The sequence below is a fragment of the Lissotriton vulgaris genome, chromosome 4_1 (genome assembly GCF_964263255.1).
Source record: "Lissotriton vulgaris chromosome 4_1, aLisVul1.2, whole genome shotgun sequence".
Lineage (NCBI taxonomy): Eukaryota > Metazoa > Chordata > Amphibia > Caudata > Salamandridae > Lissotriton > Lissotriton vulgaris.
In genome coordinates, this window is record NC_141691.1 from 638482200 (window position 1) to 638504294 (window position 22095).

Genomic DNA, 22095 nt, shown 5'->3' on the forward strand with positions numbered 1-22095 from the left:
TAACTTGTTCTTCGGGCACAGTTTAGTCTTCCAAGTTTAGTGGGTATTCTCGGTGCTGCACTCATTTCCAATGCAATTTTTAATTACCTGAACATTTTGAGTTTTTTTCTGCAACTGAGATACTGTAGCTTTACGAATACATTGGGGATACAGTAGAAAACATCGGCCCCAACAGCGCTAGGATGCCTGGCTTCACCTTGGGGGTGCCCAGGAGTGGCACTTCACAGGGAAAAGCCAGGAAGGGTTCCACAGCGGTATGTGCACAGCGCCTTGAGACCCCTTCGGGGGCAATACGTGCGCTATATAAAAACACTACATTTACATTTATTTACATAGGTTGATGTAACATGTCACCTGTACTTTTTTCAAAATGGTTATTATTTTTTCATGTTTATAGGTGTTCATAATTATGCTTAGTCTGTGCTACTATGCATATTCTATTTATCGTTTAATTCTGGCAGTGGATATAATTGATCGTCTGCAAAGAGGATTTTTCAGGGTCTTTGTAGACCTTAGTTTCATCTCCTCATGGGATCAGGTAAGAGAAAAATCATTCATTATTAAATTACACAAAATATAGAGAATTTTTTTTTATCACTTGAATTTCCTTTTACTGTATTGGTCCTGGCTTGGTGAGGCTGCAGTCTCATCAAGAAGTGCCAGGCTTCATAAAGTAAATCTTTAGCCACAGCAATCAGCATGTCTAGTCTCCTTCATTCTCTTTTTCTTTGAAAATTGCACCATTTTTAATATTTGCTGCTTCTAAAAAACAAATAATAGGTAGATGCTTCCATGGTTTGTATACTTTGTTGCCTTGTCTCATAAGGGTCCCCTGAAGTGATTTGTGCTGTTTCTGCTTCACTGGAGGGCAACTATTTGCTTTCCACCTTCAGATTTCCAAGGACTACTGAATGATTGGGAGGTGATATAATGTTACGAAAAGGAATGAGCTAGACAATGGGAAAGAGGAGTACGGCCACATGCATCAACCTATTTAGGAAGTGCAAATGGTGCAAATCGGTAAATTCGGCCGTTTGCGATTCCTAAATAGGTTTTTGGGATGCATCAAACATTTTGGGCAAAATCGCTATTTTTAGTGAATTCCAAAAATGCGATTGCTTTTAAGGAATTGAAAATTTGGTATTCCTTAAAGGCAATTCATGATTTTTTTTAAAATTGCGAATTCGCAATTAGGGGGTGCAAATTACCACAAGGGTGAACCTTGTGGTAATTTGCGAAAATGTATTAAAATGCTCAAAATTGCATTTTAAAACACTGTCATGTTACAGACACACATGTCCTTAGGACATGTGTGTGTGAAACATGCACTTCAAAATACATTTCAGGGGTGCAGGGGGGGTCCTTTGGACCCCCCCCTGCACCCATGGAATGCATTAACATTTTGCGAATAGCTAATGTCAATGCCTTCCCATTGATTCCTATGGGCCTTTTGGCCCATAGGAATTAATGGGAATTGCGAAATCGCAAATTAGAATTCGCATAATATTTGCGATTCGGTAAAAATTGCGATTTTTACCGAATCGCAAATATTATGCGATTTAAATCATGCATCCCATTTTGCGATTCCTTATTTGCGATTCCCTAAAAATTGCAAATAAGAAATCGCAAAACCGTACTTTGATGCATGTGGCCGTTAATCTGTAAAATGTCTATACAACTTGTATACGCTTTTCCTTCCTGTTGGTCACATTGAGCGAGAGATAGCTGTCTCCCTAGCTCTCAACAGTGGCTCAATGTCTGCTCTTGACCCATTGCTTACCTGACATGAAATGCTAACTCAGCCTAGCCATTTCCTTCACACATCTTGCTAACAGACTGCTCACAGGGAAGTACAAACATCATACCCTAAAGCAAGTTATTATTCCCAATCTTGTAAATCATAGTTGTATTAGGTATGAAGAAATCACCTTTGTTTTGATGTTTGTTGTGTATCTCAAATTGAAATAGAAGTCCTCTCTTTAACAAATCATGGAATTAATCTCTAACAACGCTGATCAACAAACAACTCAGATCTTCCTTGGAGACTTCAGACTTTACATATCAACAAAAAGAGAGGTAGGGAAGGAGAAACACTCTTAGTCCCCACTATGACTTGAAAAATAACAATAAAAGAGTGTTACTTGGTTAGAGAATACACAAGTAATGGAGCACAAGGGAGAAACAACACCTATTAGGTTTGTTTAGAAAACCCTCACTCACCGACCTGGTCGGTGACATGCTTCATCATCGGGCCCCACTGGGAGTGACCGAATGTCACCGCAGTGTGCTTCGACACCAGATTTACTGCGGAGCGGGTAATGTGATGATGTGAAGGCTAAGTGATAGATTACGTGAAAAGAGTGACGTGGTGAATTAAAAATGCCTTAATTGTATCAAAAATTAATTTAATGACTGATCAACAAGGACATATTAAAAAATGTGTTGGTAAACACGGCCAACTAAATTGAATGGTCTGTTTCCAATATCATTAAGTGATGGTCAACATGTTTCTGCCAATGTCGGTGTAATTAACCTGGCATTCGTCCGGACCTATGGTGAATAAACCCCGGCGGTATGGACACGCTAAGGCCCACCCTACCAAGGTACGTGAAAGTTAAAAGTCGTCTGTGAAAGTGCAATGGGGAGGGGGCCACACCGAACAAAAAATCGGGAGGCACACACCCTACTCGTCTCTGGATTCGAGATTTCAAAAATTAAATGCACTTGGAAGGTGAGAAAATGTCACCACATAGACCGCGGGAGGGGGGTGATTGCGTATTTGGCACATCGCCCACGACGCCAGGCACCCGTATGTAAACCTGCACGATCCCTCTGAACCGGGTCTCGACTTCAGACTTTAGCCTTCACTGGAATGACCTGAATGACCAGAAAGTCAACACCTTCAAAGCCTTCTTATCGGACCTCGAGTTGACCCACATTTGTGATCACCCTATTCACAATAAAGGCGAGACCCTAGACCTAATAATTGCAAAATGGGGCATCACTACACTCGAGTCTCTTCTGCCTTGCGATTGGACAGAACACTACTGTATTACCTTCCTCATCAATGTCAATGTGACCCCCCAAAAAGCTCAAGTAAAAACAAAATGTGGAAGCGAAATCTACAGAACGTAAACTTCAATGACTTATCGGCCCTCAGTCACAATTACCTGACCCCCCCAGGAGGACATGGTGGACACCTAAGACCTTATACAGCATTACAATACCTCCATTTTGAACATCCTTCACTTAATCGCTCTCCTAGAACTAAATAGTTTATCCACCAAAATTTCTAAACCATGGTGCAACGTAAACCTCAATACTGATAGCCGCAATTTGAGACTAGCAGAAAGAGCCCGTAGATCCTCACCTTCCATGGAAAAATTGGAAAGTCTAAGGTCAGTGAGAAACACTTACAACAAAAAAATCAGAAACTTGAAAGTCAATTCTTTAGAACCCAACTGGACCAAGCCAGAAATCGGCCCCAAAAAGTTTTTGACATTATCAAGCAACAATCCAACAAGCAACCCCACCTTTAAGGTATTGAATCCAACAAGCCTCCTTATTGCAAAGCATTTGCATCCTTCTTAATGAAAAAGTCATTATTGAAAAGGAGTTACAGACAATGAGGGAGCTGATATCATCTCACTTGCTCACCATTAGTCATCCGTCAAGGTCTGCTGTTCCTATCAGTCACCCTGAGCTTTACCCCAAGAGCAATGCCTCCACACATTCACCCCCCTAAAGGAAAGTGACATTCACTACTTGCTCACAGTGCTGAAACCGTCAAATCACTTCATCAACACTTTACCTTTGATTATCTTTAAGGAGATCAAATTGTCTATCCTCCCTTAATGGACCAAGATTGTAAATACCTCTCTCCTTCAAGGCATTATCCCTGATTATCTAAAAGTAGGATAGGTAGCCCACAATCGTAAAAAAAACAATGGCAGATTGCGCAGACTTAAACATTTTCCGTCCAATTTCCAACATTACCATTCTGGCGAAGCTTATCGAAAAATGTGTACAGTACCATCTCTTAAACCAACACCAGTCTGGGTTCCCTCAAGATCACAGCACAAAAACAGCACTCACACATATAATGGACGACGTTCTATCAATGTTGGATCAGAATGAAGTGTGTTTTCTTATCCTCCTTGACCCATTTCCAGCATTTTACACTGTGAAACACGTCATCTTTCTAAACCTACTTGAAAGCAGGATGGTATTGTCAGGGACCATTCTTCAATGGTTTACTTCATTCTTCCATAGCATAACCCTAAGAATCAAGCTCAACCATACCCTGTCAAAGCCCTCAACGGTCACCCTTAGAGTCCCACAAGGGTCTGCCCTTCCTCCCATTCTCTTCAACTTATTCATGGAACCTTTAGCAGTCTCCTTAGCATCCTCCAACATTCATTATCATGTTTGCAGATTCTACCTGAAAATCTCCTCCCCTGGTGACTTCAATACCCTCAGCGTTATTTTTCAAAATACTCAGAACTGACATTCGCTCAAACATCTCAAACTTAACGCCATAGAAACAGAATTCCTCCTCATTACCGTACCCAAACACAATCTTAAGATCGACCTTTGGATGAAGCATCTAACGGCCCTCAATTGTACACCTCACTTTGTTTAATCTGCAAGATCTCTGGGAATTATACTAGACAAACATATGCATATGCAGAACCACATTAGTAATGTCACAAAAGGAGCGAATTGCCAGATGAGCATCCGAAGGAAATTAAACCCCTTCCACCCCCAGGATCTGCTTTTCAAACCCTAGTCATCCCCAGGCTCAATTACAGAAGTGCTACTCTCAGTGGCCTTCCCAGATACAAACTAGCCCCTTTATGGGCCTCCCACAAGGCTGCGGCCAGACTCGTCACTGGAACAAAAAGAAAAAAACACTTATCCTCTGATCTGAAATCCCTAAACTGGCTCCCTTATGAATCACACATTCATCTAAAACTCACTTGCAGGACCAATATTGCCCAACATTTGAACACTCCAAGATACCTAGCACAAAAGTTGGAATTATTTGGTGGATGTAGATCATCGTGAAGTAACAGCTCCATGCTGCTGAAACCTCAGATTTTCTGCATAAAAAAATATGTAAGAGAGCTTTTTCAGGCATCGCACTGAAATGTTTAAATCTGAAAGAGACGCATTAGTGATAGATTCCTTACCTTAGAATATCCCCAGGCGTCAGACTGGATCTGGAAATTTTTTGCCTAGCAACACCCCTGCGCGTCAGTAGGCGTCGTCCGCGGCTCTGCGTCCGTCGTCGGCGTCGTTAGCGCCGGAATGACGTCGTCGGAGTACTTAGACGCCGCCCATGCGTGCTGACGTCAGTTCTTCTTTTTTCCGCGCCAGCTAGCGCAGATCCGGAGAAGCTCTACCCCAAGTCATTTTTTGACTAAACTTTTTGATCTTTTTGATCATTTCTTTCCTCGAGTCTTCGACTCTATCGGTGCCGGTAGGGAGGCCCGGGTTCAAACCCTGTTCGAAGTGCGACCGACTGTCGGTTATGGACCCCCATCGCCGGTGCCTGAAGTGTTTAGGCCTCGACCACGATGACCGCACCTGCTCCGACTGTCGGGCCCTGACGTCTAAACCTAGGTGGGAGCGGTCCTGCAAGCGACTCGAGCTCTGGCAGTCGGCCCGCGCCGTTCCAGGTCCCGGTCCCGCGGGAGGTCGAGGGACCGGTCGTGGGGTCGGAGTCATCGCAGCTCCGGGAGTGGACATCGGTTGTCAGGATCCAAGTCCTCAGGTAGAAGGCATGAGAGGTCGGAGAGACGTCATCGTTCCTCCGACCCACCCCGACGCTCGCACAATGCGGCCGGGGATTCGGACGACACCGCCCACGCAGCTCCGAGGGAGTCGCAAGCATCGCCGCCTGCCCCACACCTTCAGGCCCCTGGGCATGGCGCGATGCCGGGGGAGATCGAGCGGTACCTCCTGGCCATGAGGTCCCTCCCTCCTCAGTCGGGTTCCGTGGCGCCTCCGGGCCCAACGGTCCCGGCTGGAGGCCCTAGCGGGTCGGGTGCTTCGGCCCGACGCCATTGGGTGCCTCGATCCCTACGCCGCCGGCGACTTCGGTCCCGGCGCCGCAGGACCTCACCGGATCCGCTTCCGGATCCGGGTCGTCACCAGTCGACCTCACGACCTCACCGGCGCCGGCCCCATGGGTGTCGCCCCCGGCGCCCACTTGGACGCCGTCCCCAATGTTCCCCTCGGTCCGACTCTGGCACCGGAACGGCGCCGCTGGGCGCCGCTTCCGACGGCCTTTGGAGATTTTTATTTCCATGAGGAGGCCTCGTCTGTTAATCCTATTTTACAGGAGACAGGTGATGAGGGAGATTGGGAGGGGTCTGAGGACCCTCTGTCACTGGAGTGCCAGGCTCAACAGGACTGGACATATGAGCTTGGGGAGGCCAGTGGTATTTACACTTCACCAGACACTGGATTTTTCTCTCCTCCAACCGTGGCTTCGGAGGAGGGGTCTACTTACAGTGTAGTGTTGACGAGGGCGGCCAAGGCCTTAAACCTTGAGCTCCCCGTCACAGCCGTGAGAACTAACCCCCTCACTGAGGTCCTCAAACCGTAGTCAAGCTCCAGCGAGCCTCTGCTGCCGTTCAATGAGGCCTTGTGTGACGTTCTTGTGGGCACTTGGTCCAAACCCGCCACAGGTCCGCCTGTGGATAGGAACGTGGCCAGACGCTACCGCCCGGCCCCGGGCGACCCTTGCTTTTTGTCCACCCATCCCACCCCGAGAGCCTGGTTATCCAGGCCTCCACTTCCCAGACCGCATTGTAGTTGGCTCCGCCCGATCAGGAATCCAAGAGATATGAAAAGTTCGGGAAGAAAGTGTTCTCGTCCCTAAGCTTAGGGCTGCGGTTTTGTCAACACCGCCTGTCTCTTGGGCCGCTACACCCACACCCTGTGGGACACGGAAGCGGACGTGCTGCCACAATGTCCGGAGGAGGTCCGGGCTAAACTTGCCCAAACCCTTGTGGAGGGCCGAGATGCAGCGCGATATTCCATCCGGTGTGGGCTGGATACCACGGACTCACTGGGCAGGGCGATGGCAACAACGGTGGTGGTTGGACGCCACGCCTGGTTGAGGCCCGCCAACTTTTTGGCCGATGTCCAGGCCACACTTCTGGACATGCTGTTTGATGGCCGTCGCCTCTTTGGCGACAAGGCAGACCATGCGCTTGAGCGTTTTAAGGACTCCAGGGCTACGGCCAAGTCCTTGGGCCTCTCGGCCACACGCCAGCAATCGGGTGCCTTTCGCTCCTTTCGTGGCCAAGGAAGGGGCGCCCCCACACGTGCTGCCAGCCATGCACCGCAGAATGTTCAACAGCGTGGTGGCGGCCGTGGAAACTGCTGTGGCGGCGGTCGGGGACAACGGCGAGGCCAGTCCACACCTCCCTCAGCAGCACCTGCCTCAAAACCTTCCTAGTCAGAGTTTTCAGGCCCATGTGACACCAGTAGGAGGCAGGGTTCCCCATCACCTCTCCCACTGGCGCACTGTCTCGTCGGACAGGTGGGTGCTGCAGATCGTCCACAGGGGCTACTCCCTCCCCTTCGAGGCGACCCCTCCAGCCATGCCACCGCAATTCCACCGCGTGTCGGGGGATCACTTGCAACTTCTGCAAGAGGAAATCACGGCCCTCTTGGCCAAGGGGGCCATCGATCGCGTTTCTAGGCCAGAAGTAGGGTGTGGTTGTTACTCCCACTACTTTCTGGTACTAAAGAGGGGCAAAGGGGGCCTACGCCCTATCTTGGACCTACGGAACGTCAACGGCTTCCTCCGAAAGGAGAAGTTCAAGGTGCTCAATTTGGCTCAGGTCTTAGCTGCCCTGGAGACTGGCTGGTAGCGTTGGACTTGCGGGACGCTTATTTTCACATCCCCGTCCTGCCGGCCCACCGGCGTTACCTGCGGTTCATGGTAGGCCACAAGCACTTTCAGTTTACCGTGCTCCCCTTCGGCCTTACCAGCGCCCCACGGGTGTTCACGAAGGTGATGGCGGTGGTCGCAGCTCATCTGCGCAGGTTAGGGGTGTCAGTCTTCCCCTACCTCGACAACTGGTTGTTGAAGGCGGGTTCACCCCAGACAGTCGTCAGCCACCTCCAGACTACGGCCGACCTCCTGCACTTGCTGGGGTTCTCCATCAACGTGCCAAAGTTGCACCTGTGTCCCTCTCAGAAGCTCCTCTTCATGGGAGCGGGTCTCGACTCGAAGCAGTTTCGGGTTTACCCACCCGAACAGCGGGTTCGGGATATACAGGCTCTGATTCCAATCTTTCAGCCTTTATCCCGAGTCTCGGTCAGGTTGACGCTGCGGCTTCTTGGGCTGATGGCCTCCTGCATCCTTCTGGTGCATCACGCCCGGTGGAGGATGCGGGCTCTGCAGTGGGACCTGAAGTTTCAGTGGGCCCAGCATCAGGGCAACGTGTCCGATCATGTCTTGATCTCGGAGGGCACTGTGAAACAGCTGCAGTGGTGGCTCACGGACTGCGAATGGGTCAATGGCAGATCCCTCTCCCTACCTCACCCGGAGCACGTGGTTGTGACGGACGCGTCCCTCCTGGGCTGGGGCGGCCACATGGGAGAGGCGGAGATCAGAGGCATCTGGTCTCCGGCGGAGTCCCGGCTCCATATCAACCGTTTGGAGCTGCGGGCGATCCGACTAGCACTGAAGGCATTCCTCCCCTCTGTCCGGGGGAGTGTAGTGCAGGTGTTCACGGACAACACCACCGTCATGTGGTACTGCAACAAACAGGGCGGGGTGGGGTCGTGGACCCTATGCCAGGAGGCTCTGCGCCTCTGGCAGTGGCTGGAACATCAGGGCATGACCCTGGTGGTTCAACACCTGACAGGCTCTCTGAATGCCAGGGCGGACCAACTCAGCCGTCGGTGCATGATGGATCACGAATGGCGTCTGAACTCGGACGTGGCGCAAGGCCTCTTTCAGCAATGGGGAGAGCCTTGGTTAGATCTATTCAACACAGAAGACAACGCGCAATGTCACCAGTTCTGCGCGTTGGAATTTCCAAGGTGGCACTCGCTCGGAGACGCTTTTCGTCGCGAGTGGAGTTGCGGTCTATTGTACGCCTTTCCGCCTATACCACTTCTGCTCAGAGTGCTGAAGAATATCAGGCGTGACCTGGCCCAGGTTATTCTTGTGGCTCCGGACTGGGCACGAAGATACTGGTGTCCCGAGCTACTCAGCATGTCAGTCGATCCCCCGATTCGTCTGCCTCTTCAAAAGGGCCTTCTGTCGCAGCAGCAGGGGACGGTTCTGCACCCGAACCTGTCCAGTCTCCACCTACAAGCTTGGAGATTGAGCGGCGGCAGTTGAGGCCATTTGACTTGCCTCCCGAAGTCTGTGATATCATTCTGGCAGCCAGGCGTCCCTCCACAAAGTCGGTATACGCCTGCAGGTGGAACAGATTTGTGGCATGGTGCACAGCAAAGGCTGTGGACCCACTCTCTGCACCCCTTTCTGAGGTTCTCCTCTTTCTTCTTTCTCTTGCCCAGCAGGGCTCTGCTCTGGGCACTCTAAAGGGGTACCTTTCTGCCCTTTCCACCTTCTTCCGGCTACCTGATTAACCTTCCTTATTCAAGTCCCCCATTGTAAATAGGTTTCTGAAGGGCATCACACACATGTTCCCTCCTGTTCCCTTCGTGATGCCCCAGTGGGACTTGAATCTTGTCCTTACTTACCTAATGTGTGCTCCCTTTGAGCCGCTCCATAACTGTCCTCTCCGTCTTCTTACTTTGAAGACTGCTTTCCTGATGGCCATCACCTCTGCCAGAAGGGTGAGTGAGCTCCAGGCTCTTTCTTCTACACCTCCTTTCCTCTCTGTCCATCCGGACAAGGTTGTGTTGCGGACGAGACCCTCTTTCTTGCCCAAGGTTGTCACGGCCTTCCACATCGGGCAGTCCATTACCTTGCCCACCTTCTTTCCGCCTCCGCATCCCTCGAAAGAGGAAGAGAGGCTCCACCGTCTGGACCCAAAACGTGCGCTCTCTTACTATCTGGATCGCACACACCAGTTCCGGGTAGATGACCAACTCTTTGTTGGTTACGTGGGCGCTAAGAAGGGAAAGGCGGTGCACAAGAGGACCATCTCGCGGTGGATCATCTTGTGTATCCAGGCATGTTACTCCATGGCCAAAAAGGAGCCCCCTGCTGGATTGCGGGCTCATTCTACTCGGGCCACGGCGGCTACGACTGCCCTGGGCCGAGGAGTGCCCTTGCAGGACATTTGCCAGGCAGCTACGTGGGCCTCGCTGCACACGTTTGCAAGACACTACAGTCTGGACAGTCAAGTCCGAAGGGATGGCTTCTTTGGCCGTTCCATCCTCCAGGACTTTCTGGTGTGATTATTGGTTCGCAGACCCACCACCGGGTTTGGTTTTGCTGGGGTATCTATTCTAAGGTAAGGAATCTATCACTAACGTGTCTCTTTCAGATGCACAAGTTACTACTTGTGTAACGATATATCTGTAAGAGACATTATTTAGTGATAGATTCCTTACCGACCCACCCATCCTCCCCGTTCTGCGAACCGATATCTAGAGTTAAGGTCATCCCCTTTCAGGGCCCTAGTTTCATGGCACCAGTGTTGGTTCTATCATGGCTCTGCGTATCTGGCGCGGAAAAGCTGTGTATCAGAACTGACGTCCGCACGTATGGGCGGCGTCTAAGTACTCCGACGATGTTATTCCGGCGCTAACGACGCTGACGATGGACGCGGAGCCGTGGATGACGCCTACCGACGCACAGGGGTATTGCTACGCAAAAAATTTCCGGATCCAGTCTGAAGCCTGGGGATATTCTAAGGTAAGGAATCTATCACTAACTAATGTCTCTTACAAATATATTGTTACACAAGTAGTTACTTGTGCTTCTCTTCTGTATGAAATGTATCATATTCCCTCTACCGCCTCCTCCAAATTAGAAATTAAAACATTCCTAATGAATAAAAGGTTGGCCTAAAATTTGTCACCATAACGATTTACCTTACCTGTTGTAGTCTTATTCTGTTGATCGCGACTTCTCCTTCTGATCTCCTAGAGAGATCTCTCTTCTCGATTTATTCTTCTTCTATGATTGTATTTATGTTGTAACAACACTTTATTACTGTCTTTTACTGGTTTATTCACCCCCCATCAGTAAAGCTCTCCCATAACCTCACAGGTCATTTTCGAGTTATACAAAACTTTATAAATAATTCAATAAAAATAAATAAGTCAAACCCTGCACACACTGGCACTATTTACAGCCATGGTCAATTATCAGCTGTCAGGAAAGCGCAATTAAGCAGAGCTTCATTTGCTATCTCCTCCAATCGTTTAGTATTTGAATACTTGCATTTGATGACATTGTAATTTTGTTGGGCGGAAGCACACTGAGTCGCTGTTGTTTATTTTCTTGTAGTGTGCACGTTCCTTGCATGGGGCCATCGTGTTCCTACTGTTAATGAAGTGCATTCGTCTGCTTCGTCTTCACAAATTGACGGCTCCCTGTGTGTCAATGCTGCGCCTTTCCTTCTCCAGTGTGATTTTGACTTTGGTAAGCTGCATCAGTTGTCTCTGCCTGGAGAACTGCAATAATCTGCATGTGCTTCTTACTTTATAATGGAATGGATGATGTGCTAAGGAGCACAGACACCCTGTTTAATGCTATGCATCGAACTACCTGCATGAAATGAGAATTACCATTAAATGTATAAAACAAATGAGTTCAATAGTTTGGCTCTCGTAGATGGCCGGACATGCTCTTACTGTTGCAATAAAACATGGATATGCTTACACATAGAATTCAAATGCAGAAGTCCTTCTTACCACTGCCTATCATCCATTTTGTGACTTTCTGTAAAGTACTATGGCATGATGTCGCAAACTGTTCCCACAGTTTCGTAAATTCACTTAAGGAACAAAATTGTGTCCAAAGAATGAACATAATGACACTAGCAATTGAGGACAAAAGGGTAATCTTAAACTTGTAACTCAACGCCACCATAATAGTGCAGTGCAGTAAGGTAAGGTAATTTTTCTTCAAGATTACAGAGCTAGTCCTATAATACCATCATTTGATTAAGCGATCATTCAAAAAATGTGTTTTCGGGTTGCCAGACGATGCACCCTGTCCATGCAGGAACCACAATCCTAGTCAGGGTAAATCAGTAACACACTCTAAATGAACCTGTGCTCACACTCTGGTAGCTTGGCACAGACCAGTCCAGTTTAAATGAGAGGCAATGTGTAAAGTATTTGTGCACACAACATGTAGTAACACAGTGAAAACACTGCAAAGTGACTCCACACCAATTTAGACATATAACCAATGCTTTTATAAATAAAACAAGACCAAAACAACAAAGCTCCAATAAGTAGAAGTCAAGATATGAATTTGTAAAGAACAAACTGTCTTGTAGTTCTTAGAAACAAATAGAGTAAACTGGGTCAATCTGTTTTGGTCTGGACCATGGCAAATCTAAAGATTCAGGCTGATCATGATGGAGCACGGATCGGATACAGGGACCTCCCTTGGCGCGCTGAACAGTACCTTGTATATGTCGACGCCAAGGGCGATGCATAGAGCACGGGAGGCGATGTGTCACTGGTGATCTCGCCGATGGAACTATGCATCAGTTCTGAGCTGTGCAAAGTCAAAGATGCGGAGAGAGTCAAGATGCGGGCGATACGTCAAACCACTCCGCTGTAGGCGATACTTTCAGCACAAAGTGATGCATTGGTGCTGAGCTGCACAAAGTCAGGCAATGCATAGTCCACAGTTCATGCAGTAGTTGTGATTCGTTGGTGTTGAAGCAAATGCACCAGTTCTGATCAGCAAAGCGTCATCGATGCGTGGAGTTTTTGGGCGGCAGCACTGAAAACTCACTTCCAAGGGCCCAGGACTGGATTGGCACCACTTGGCAGAGCAGGACTCACAGCGGGCAGAGTCCAGGTGATGGTTGCAGGGTGAAGTCTTTGATATTCCTGAGATTTCAAAAACAGGAGAGAAACCAACAATCCCTTGGATGTACTTAAGTTTTAGGCTGTAGAGATGCAGGTACAGTCCTTCTCAATACCAGGCAAGAGCAGCAGGCCAACACGACAAAAAATTTAAGCAAAGTGGCAATACCTCCAGGCAGCACAGCAGTCCTTCTTCCTGATAGAATGTCCTCACTTCCAGAATATTTCGAATTTGGTGGTGTCAGAGGTCTATTACTTATCCCCAGTTGATCCTTGATGTAGGGAGAGCTGCTTTTAAATACACAAGAGCTTCCCTTTTCTGCCCTGGCTCCAGACTTACTTCAGAGATGTATGAAACCCCTTGTGTGGGGAAAGGACACAACCCTTTCAGATGTAAAGTGCCAGCTCCTCCCTCCAATCCTGCTCAAGATGACCCATCAACATGCAGAAGGCCACTCAGTCACACCTACCTTTCCTTTGTGTGTGGCTGTCTAGAGGAAATGCAGGAAACCAGCTGTTACCCACCCAAGACGTGTATTCCAGAGACAGGCAGAACTAAGAAAATGCCATATTTCTAAAAGTAGAAATGCGAAAAACAGCTGGGTTGCACTCAAAGTAAACAACATGTGATACTGTGTAGAACAGATCACTCTAAAGTTACAATCTGAAGTGTGCGCCCTGTAGGGAGGCTCTGCCCAGCCACCCAATTCAAAGTGAAAATGATAACTAAGACTTGCATCCTAGACACAAGGTGCACTACTATGGTACACTGCAATAGTGGAAATTGTTTAAACAATAAAGGGTAAATAGTTTCAACAATTAAAAACAACAAGTAAAAGTCTTTGAGTGATCAATGTTTAAGCGAAGCGTCCATTGGTGAAAGAAACACTTGTAAACTTCGTCCTGCTCAGGTCGATGAAATATTCAAACAATTGATTTATCTTTGTGATTCCGATGACTATTTCTCTTTCACCGCACTATTGTTTCTCAGCTGGTCATGTCGCCTGGAGAATCCCCTGATGAACGACAACTGAGAATGCCCAAAATGCATTGGGATCAGCCACATTGTCAGAAGTTTAGATGTTGAACCTGAATTAATTCCCATTAAGAACATTTCTTTTCAAAACTCACTTTGTTTGAATATTAAAACTAAGGCCTGGCAATAGAGTATAATGCTGTTTTAAAAGCAAGGTATTTTATCTACAGCCTTGAATTTTTGTATAGGTATATATTTCAGGACTATTTTTGTACAATCTCATTGCTTGATCAATTGTGCCTTGGCCTTTTCTAAAGCCTGCTTCCCAGTTTTCCAGGTGAATAAGAAGCATCTTGCATAGATCTTTTTAACTCCATCAACTAAAGAAATTGGATGGTAGTTGGCAGGATCATACCACAATCCTTTTTTGTGGAATAGTTCAATACCTGCTGCTCTCCAGGAAGCAGGTCCCTCCTCTTGGAATCATATTGTGTTTTAGTAACTAGTTAAAATAAGTACCCAGACTGATATATCAGATCGAAAGATGTCAGTCGGTACCCCATCTGGGCCAGGGGCCTTGGTCTGCTTTTGACTAAGGACAGCTGCACATACATCTCCTTCTGTGAACTCAATAACGGGCTTTTTAGTATATGGCGCTGTCATGGGAAGGTATATTGAACTGCTACACTGCTTCATTTCTCTAAAGACCTAGAGTTGGTCTGGCCAGGAGCTTGAAACATTGAAAATGTCTGTGTTGTACAGCGTAAAAAAATAATTATACCACACAGCTGGTGAAACACAGTTATCCAGATTTCTACCATTACCTTTACAGCCCCATCTTACCAGTTCCTAGCAACTCTAGGTTGTTGACCCTTAATGAATCTTTAAGGGCCAAACATGCTTCTATATGGAGACAACGTCATCTACATTTAATGAGACACAAGTAATCCTGCCTTCATTCTTTCAGGCGTAATTCCCAATCCAGTATAATGTGCCTGCATTTTAAAGTAATTGCTAATGTTTGCATTAGCTTTTAACATTCCCCATCAAGTCATTTGATTTTTGATGTGGAAAAGTCTCAATGGAGCTGCAAGTCAAAATGGATCTGAGGTTGCCTAGCTTATGAGTTGCATTTGATAGAATTTCTTGCTTTGGAATAATCTCTTCATCACAGATGTTTTTAATTTCTGAAAGTTCTTTGCATTCAAAAGGGCAATGATTGAAGGCTGCTGGAAGCCCAACTTTCTTACTGTTAGGGAAGCACTGTTCAATAGTTTTCCTATTTGTTTTAACATACACATTTTGATGGGTCAGGTTTCGAAAGAGCTTTTAGCTTGTCTGAGGCTCTGTTGAGAAGTCAGAGGTAGACTATCAGTGGGTAATGGCCACTTCCAATTCTTCTCTGAACTACAAAATCATTGACCAACTGCCAGGATTCCAAATTTATTAGAATATAGTTGATGAGGCTCTCCTGATTGCCAGTGCGAAATGTATTTTGCTAAGGAGAATCTGAGGGCATACTTCCACTAAGGGGATGTATATCATTGCTCAGCATAAAGACAGTTAATTTGGCCCAGAGGTTCGAGTTCTTTAGAGTTTGAAAAACACAGGTTGTGGAATAACACTTGCTACTTTATCATTATATACCTCTAGGTCTGCCAGCGATGCTTCAGGTTTGGTGTTAAAATGTACACATTCCACTGTAATGTGCGGTTCAGCTTTAGATAATGAGGTCTTTGGTTGGGAAAAGGGATCTAGACATAGTGCACTAATACACTTGCCTACCTCTTGTAAGTTCATGGAAAATAATTATTGGGTTACTTGGAACTAGAGTGATGTTGATTACGTCTAGGCTCCATATTTTGTGAGTTAACCACAGCAGTTGGGTGTTATTATTAACTTTACAGTAATCCTGGCTTACTGGACCCTGGCCTAGTGTGACCCAGATCATTAGGCCTCCATTTGGTGTGTCTTCACTTTCCTTCATAGCTATCTTGTTGTAAGAGCCATCCAGGTTAATCCAGTTTAATGCCCATGTCTCTTGAAAACAGCAGAGTGATTTGGAGTTGATGAATGTGGTACAGTCTTGGTCCTTGAGTTTAGAATTGAATCCTGCTGTATTCCAGGTTGGATTTTTTTCTCTGAACATGAGGCAAAAGGACAGGAAGTGGATCCTGTGGAAGGTGGGTTGAATGTGTTGGTCAACGTACCAAAGGTAATGCTGTTGACCATGGTCAGGTGTTAGGTATATTACTGGGATGTAGAGAATTCCTAAAAGTGGGCCTTAGTGTATCTTCAGGCAGGTGTTTACTCCTGACCATCAGTACATGTAGATATATACTTAACTTTTCCAAATCATTTCTGAAGTTATTGTCAGTTGGGGTTTAGGCCACTATGTGCACAGTAATCTGTTGTTATGGCTCCCAGGATTGAGGTGTGTGGGTACTCAAAGATAAAAAGATAGAGTTCAGGTCTTCCTTCAGATATCAATCAATCAATCAATCAATCAATCAAGGCATTTATATAGCGCACTACTCACCCAGAGGGTCTCAAGGCGCTAGGGGAGGGGGTCCGCTACTGCTCGAACAGCCAGGTCTTGAGTTGTTTCCTGAAGGCGAGGTGGTCCTGGGTCTGGCGCAGGTGAGTCGGGGGGGAGTTCCATGTCTTGGCGGCGAGGTAGGAGAAGGACCGTTCCCCTGTGGTGGCTCTTCAGATGCGGGGGACGGTGGCGAGGGCGTGGCCGGTCGATCGAAGCTGGCGTGTGGGAGCGTAGAAGTTGAGACGGCTGTTGAGGTATCCTGGGCCTTGGTTGTGTAGGGCTTTGTGTGCGTGGGTGAGGAGACGGAAGGTGATTCTCTTGTTGACCGGGAGCCAGTGCAGGTCTCTCAGGTGTCCGGAGATGTGGCTGCGACGGGGGATGTCCAGGATGAGTCGTGCTGAGGCGTTCTGGATCCGCTGGAGTCTCTTCCGGAGTTTGGCGGTGGTTCCGGCGTAGAGGGAGTTGCCGTAGTCCAGCCGGCTGGTGACGAGGGCATGGGTGACCGTCTTCCTGGTCTCGGTGGGGATCCACCGGAAGATCTTACGTAGCATGCGCAGGATGTTGAAACACGACGAGGAGACGGCGTTGACTTGTCTGGCCATGGAGAGGGAAGAGTCCCGGATGAAGCCCAGGTTGCTTGCTTGGCCTGTTGGTTTGGGTGCGCTGCCTAGGGCGGGGGGCCACCAGGAGTCGTCCCAGGCGGAGGGTGAGGATCCCAGGATGAGGACTTCCGTCTTGTCCGAGTTCAGTTTCAGGCGGCTGTTCTTCATCCATTCGGCTACTTCTTTCATCCCTTCGTGGAGGTTGGCTCTGGTGGTGGCGGGGTCGTTGGGTCGTTGGGTCCAGGCGCGGAGGGTGGTGGTGGGGGGCGGTGGTTTGGTTGTGGTGTGCATCGGTTGAGTGCTGAAGCTGTTGTGTATGTCCGCGATCTTGCTGTGGAAGTAGGAGGCGAGGGAGTTGCAGAGGTCTTGCGAAGGGGTGATGTCGTTGTTACCGGCGTTGGGGTTGGAGAGCTCTTTGACGATGTTGAAGAGTTCCTTGCTGTTGTGTGCGTTGTTGTCCAGTCGTTCCTTGAATGCAGTTTTCTTGGTTGCGTGGATGAGTTGGTGGTGTTTTCGGGTGGCGAGCTTGAGGGCGGTCATGTTGTCAGGTGTTGGGTCTCTGCGCCAGGTTCTCTCGAGGGCTCGGCAGTTCTTCTTGGAGCTCTTGAGTTCGTCGGTGAACCAAGGGGCTTTCTTGCTGCCGGGTCTGCTAGGCGGGGTCCTCAGGGGGGCGAGGTCATCTGCGCAGTCGCTGATCCATTTTGTGAGGTTGGTGGCCGCTTGGCTGGGGTTCGTTGCGCTGGTGGGTGGGTTCTTGCTCAGGGAGGACGCGAGCTGGTCGGCTGTGATCTTGTTCCAGCTTCTGCATGCAACCTGTTGCTGGTGGTGGTGGATCGTGGTCCTTTTGAAGCCGAAGTGGACGCAGCTGTGGTCCGTCCAGTGGAGTCCGGTGGTGTGGCTGAAGGTGATGTCCTTGCTGGATGAGAAGACTGGGTCGAGTGTGTGACCGGCGTAGTGGATGGCGGTGGTCACCAGCTGTTTGAGTCCGAGGTTAGCGAGGTTGTCCAGCAGGGTGGTGGTGTTGCGGTCGTTGTTGTTCTCCAGGTGGAAGTTGAGGTCCCCGAGGAGGATGTAGTCAGCGGAGGGGAGGGCGTGCGGGCTGATGAAGTCGGCGATGTCTTCACTGAATTGTGTGTTTGGTCCCGGGGGTCTGTAGACGAGGGTGCCTCTGAGGGTGGTCTTGGGGTTGATGTGGACCTGGAAGTGCAGGTTCTCGGCGGGTGCGAGGGTGTCGTCGGTGTTGGTCGTGATGCGGATGGTGTTCTTGTGGATGATGGCGATGCCTCCTCCGGTCTGGTTGATGCGGTCCCTTCGGATGATCTTATAGCCGTCTGGGATGGCGATGGCGATGTTGGGCGCTGAAGAGGCGTTCATCCAGGTTTCAGTGAGGAAGGCGACGTCTGGTGAGGTTGTGTCGAGCAGGTTCGAGAGCTCGATGGCTTGTCTGTGGACGGAGTGGGTGTTGAGCAGGATGCACTTGAGGTGGCTGCTGCTGTTGCTCGTCTTGGTCTTGGTCGGTGCAGGAGTAGCGCAGGTCCGGATGCAGGTGAACTTGCAGGAGAGGCAGCAGAAGGGTCCGTGGGTGCGTCTCGGGGTGGCTCGGTAGCAACCCGGGGTTCGGCCGGCGTTGAGTGCGTAGAGTTCGGTGGCGTCGTAGGTCCAGCGGGAGGGCTGGTGTCTGCGGGGGCCAGGGGTCCTAGCACTGGGCGCGGTCCAGGCACGGACGGGCGCACACGGGCTTACCTTTGGCGCACCTTCGGCGATCTGTCGGTGCTCCCGCGTCGCGGGTCCGCTGCGCGGTCGCTGAGGGGGCGTCATAAGAAGGGAGTCGGGAGGGCGGGTCAGCTGGGAGGCGGGGTCGTGTTGTCCAATCGTCTGGCGTGGGGGCGGGCCGCAGGCAGGAAGCGGCGGGAAAAACAGGAGCAGGCAGAGCGGGCGGCCCAGCGGCGGCTGGGGCGCTGCAATCGTCTCGGCTCTCAGCGGCGATGTTCTCAGGCAGCAGGAGGCTCTGGGGCAGGAGAGGTGAGGAGCGAGGGGGCGACCAGGCCAGAGGCGCAGTGGCATTCCTCAGTTAAATAAGACCCACCTGTGGACAAAATTACTTCAACTTTAGTCTTATTTGGCGACCATGTGTTGGTGATTTATCATACATTGATAGCTGATGCATGAAGCCGGCCCACAATAACTCACAGGAGGACACTCAGACTGCAGTGTATCCCATAGTAATAATTACATCAAGTATATGATCAAAAAACATTGACCGGTTTGGTCACAAATATTATCTAGGTTAACTTGTCTAGATATGGTAGTGATTTTTTTTAGCCTCAATAGCTTGTCTATTCAAAATATCATGCTGCCCTCCAAATTGATAGAGCAGAGTGAATAGAATACTATGTTGGATGGTATCAAAAGGTGCTTCCCTGGGTGTTTGTAGCCTGTAGATGTCACTTCTGGACCCGTGCCATTATTACTTAACAGAAATCCTAAATGGAGCACCGGATATAAAATTGGTCACTGTATGTGTTGCTCTCTGCTTGTATGCATGCCTGGGGAGCTGGTCTGGTTGTGGGCAGATAAACATGTCTACGATTGTGATAGACTCTAGATGAAGGGATAGGAACCACAAGGGTCTGTAAGGGAACAAGCAGGACTAGGGGTATCTCCTGTATGACCCTTGGTGCAGACTGTTTATTAGAGCATTGCTGACAGCTTGCTCTGTGTCTGAAACAAGAGTACATGGCCTAATATCTGTAGAAACTGTTTAGGCATCAGATGATGATTCAACCATGGCTTCATAGGTAGTCATTTTTAAGGTTGTGGGTAGCTATTTGCACCTTTAGGTCAGATACTATATTGACCTCTTCATGTTGACCAGATGGCAAATGGGATCGCTGGGGAAAGCAGTATAGTTGTTGGAGGAGCACAAGATGAGTTTGGGCGAACGAAGATCTGTAGAAATATTTTGTACATGGTTGTACTCCCACCATGTAGAGGGCCCAGTTTGCCATTGTGCCCCTTACCTTCTCTTGTATTGGATATAGTGACAGTATATTTGAATTATGCACAATTGTGCCCTCTGCCCCCTCTTTGTGGAGTACCCACATCATCATCATTCTCTTGATCACAATGCTTTTGAGTGGTTAGCTTTAATATTTGCTTCTTATTTTGGGTGTTCCTAATAAAGTTTAACAACTGTTGCTTCTGGGCCTTTTTTTTAAGCTCTGCTGTACTAGAAGAGGGCTTTATTTACAATTTGAGATCGAATCACTCCGTGTCATCAGCGGTGCTATGGGAGATGCGTGTTGATGCTTTTTGATGTAAGGCAGGAGATTTAGCGGACTTACTTGCCAATATCTGACACATTCCCATATCTATGTCAACTCTGGGACACCGGGGGCCATGATTTCCGGGCTCACCTTTGTTGAGGTTCTTTTCACAGTCTATCAGAATAGAATTAATAGTCTTGACATCTAACACTATTGATATTATTTTAGGTGTTTGGTATCTTGTACTGTTGACTTCTTATGGTCCGGGCAACTTGTTAGGTCTACAAAACACAAACACGAGGCCTGAGGAGGTTTAGAGACCAACAGGGGGCGATTCCGCTCTGACACAATCAAATCACAAAAGTGCACTCCTGGATCTAAAACTTAAGTGGAGTGTGGGGAGTCCCTTTTAAAGAACGGTTTCCCTCACCCACCCATGGGTGGCATGCTTAATCATCGGTTAACCTCCTCGCACCGCAAACCTAGTCTCAGTGCGGTCTACAAACGCCTCACAGAGAGGGAAGAGCTTAGGAATGTTTTCTGATGTAGGGAAGAGGTATCCTAAAACCTTGAGATGAGCCGGGCATGGAGGCAGTGAAAAAGGGGGAGAGAAAGTGAGCTAATACTAATTCCCTGGTATGTTAAAACATACTTTAATGGGACATCCAGAGGTCAGGATTAAAAAGGTTGAGCTATGGCAGGAGAATTCAATGTCATAGGCTAATGCTGGTCGACTTGTTTCAGCCTTATACCTTCCACTGCAGCAGAAATGGGAGGATACGATGGTAATACACCTCACAGAGAAAGAATTAGAAAAGGTACACGAAGGGGTAAAACTGGGCTGCTTTAATGCGTGTTTTAAACTAATACAATATAATTTCGTTCATCAAGCTTACCTGACATCCAAAATCCTCAGTAAAATATATCCAGGGCGGACCAGCGAATGCCATAGATGGAGGCACACTGGGGCATACTTTGTGCATGTGGTTTGGGCATGCCAGCAGGTGTTGGCATTCTGGGAGGATGGCTACATAAGCTAAAAATGGCAAAGGGGAGGGAGATCCCAAGAGAGATACGTTCAGTGATACTGGGCCTGCTCGATGCACTTAAAAATAATAGCTCAACAGGAAATTTGTGCTTCTGGGTATCACTCTAGCAAAAAGACGTATTGGGATTGAATGGCTAAGTCCAACGCCCCTACGGTTAGAAAGGTCATTAAAAGACATTGGTGAATAGGCCACTGCGGAGCGATTCAGAATTAAACTAGCTAGAAAGGACGAGAGACTGGTGGACGACCTCCTAGCATGGTCCTCGATGATACACGATCCACAGACTGGGTCTAACACAAACTCACAGATGTGACGGTTGACTCACAGAAGTCCTATACTACAGAAACATAGGAATGTATATACATGACAGTAAGTTGTTCAATAAAATCTCTAAGTGACGTCCATTTGGGGGGGGAGTTCGAGGGATTTATGTTGAGATAAAAGGTATGTTTTCTAGTCTTTAGATGTAATGAGATACTGATATATACAGCAGTGTATGGAGCCTTGTCCGCAATGCTGATGGAAAGCATGATTGCAGCAGAAACATAATGGTTGAAATAAATCTAACGCATTTATTTCTACTACTGCTGATGTAAGGTTGTATTGCGAAAATCTGTTTTGTTTGCAAAATGCCACTAAAACCTTTTTTTTTTTATTTTGGGAA

General features: G+C 48.2%; 1 protein-coding gene across 1 annotated transcript in view; it reads left to right on the forward strand.

Annotated features, from left to right (window-relative positions):
- PKD1L1 (polycystin 1 like 1, transient receptor potential channel interacting) overlaps nucleotides 1–22095 on the forward strand; it is a 1739639-nt gene that overhangs the window by 1607345 nt on the left and 110199 nt on the right. The window contains exons 60-61 of the mRNA XM_086964902.1: nucleotides 398–538; nucleotides 11459–11593. Coding sequence (XP_086821028.1) covers nucleotides 398–538; nucleotides 11459–11593 — 276 coding nt within the window. The remainder of the gene's footprint in view (nucleotides 1–397; nucleotides 539–11458; nucleotides 11594–22095) is intronic.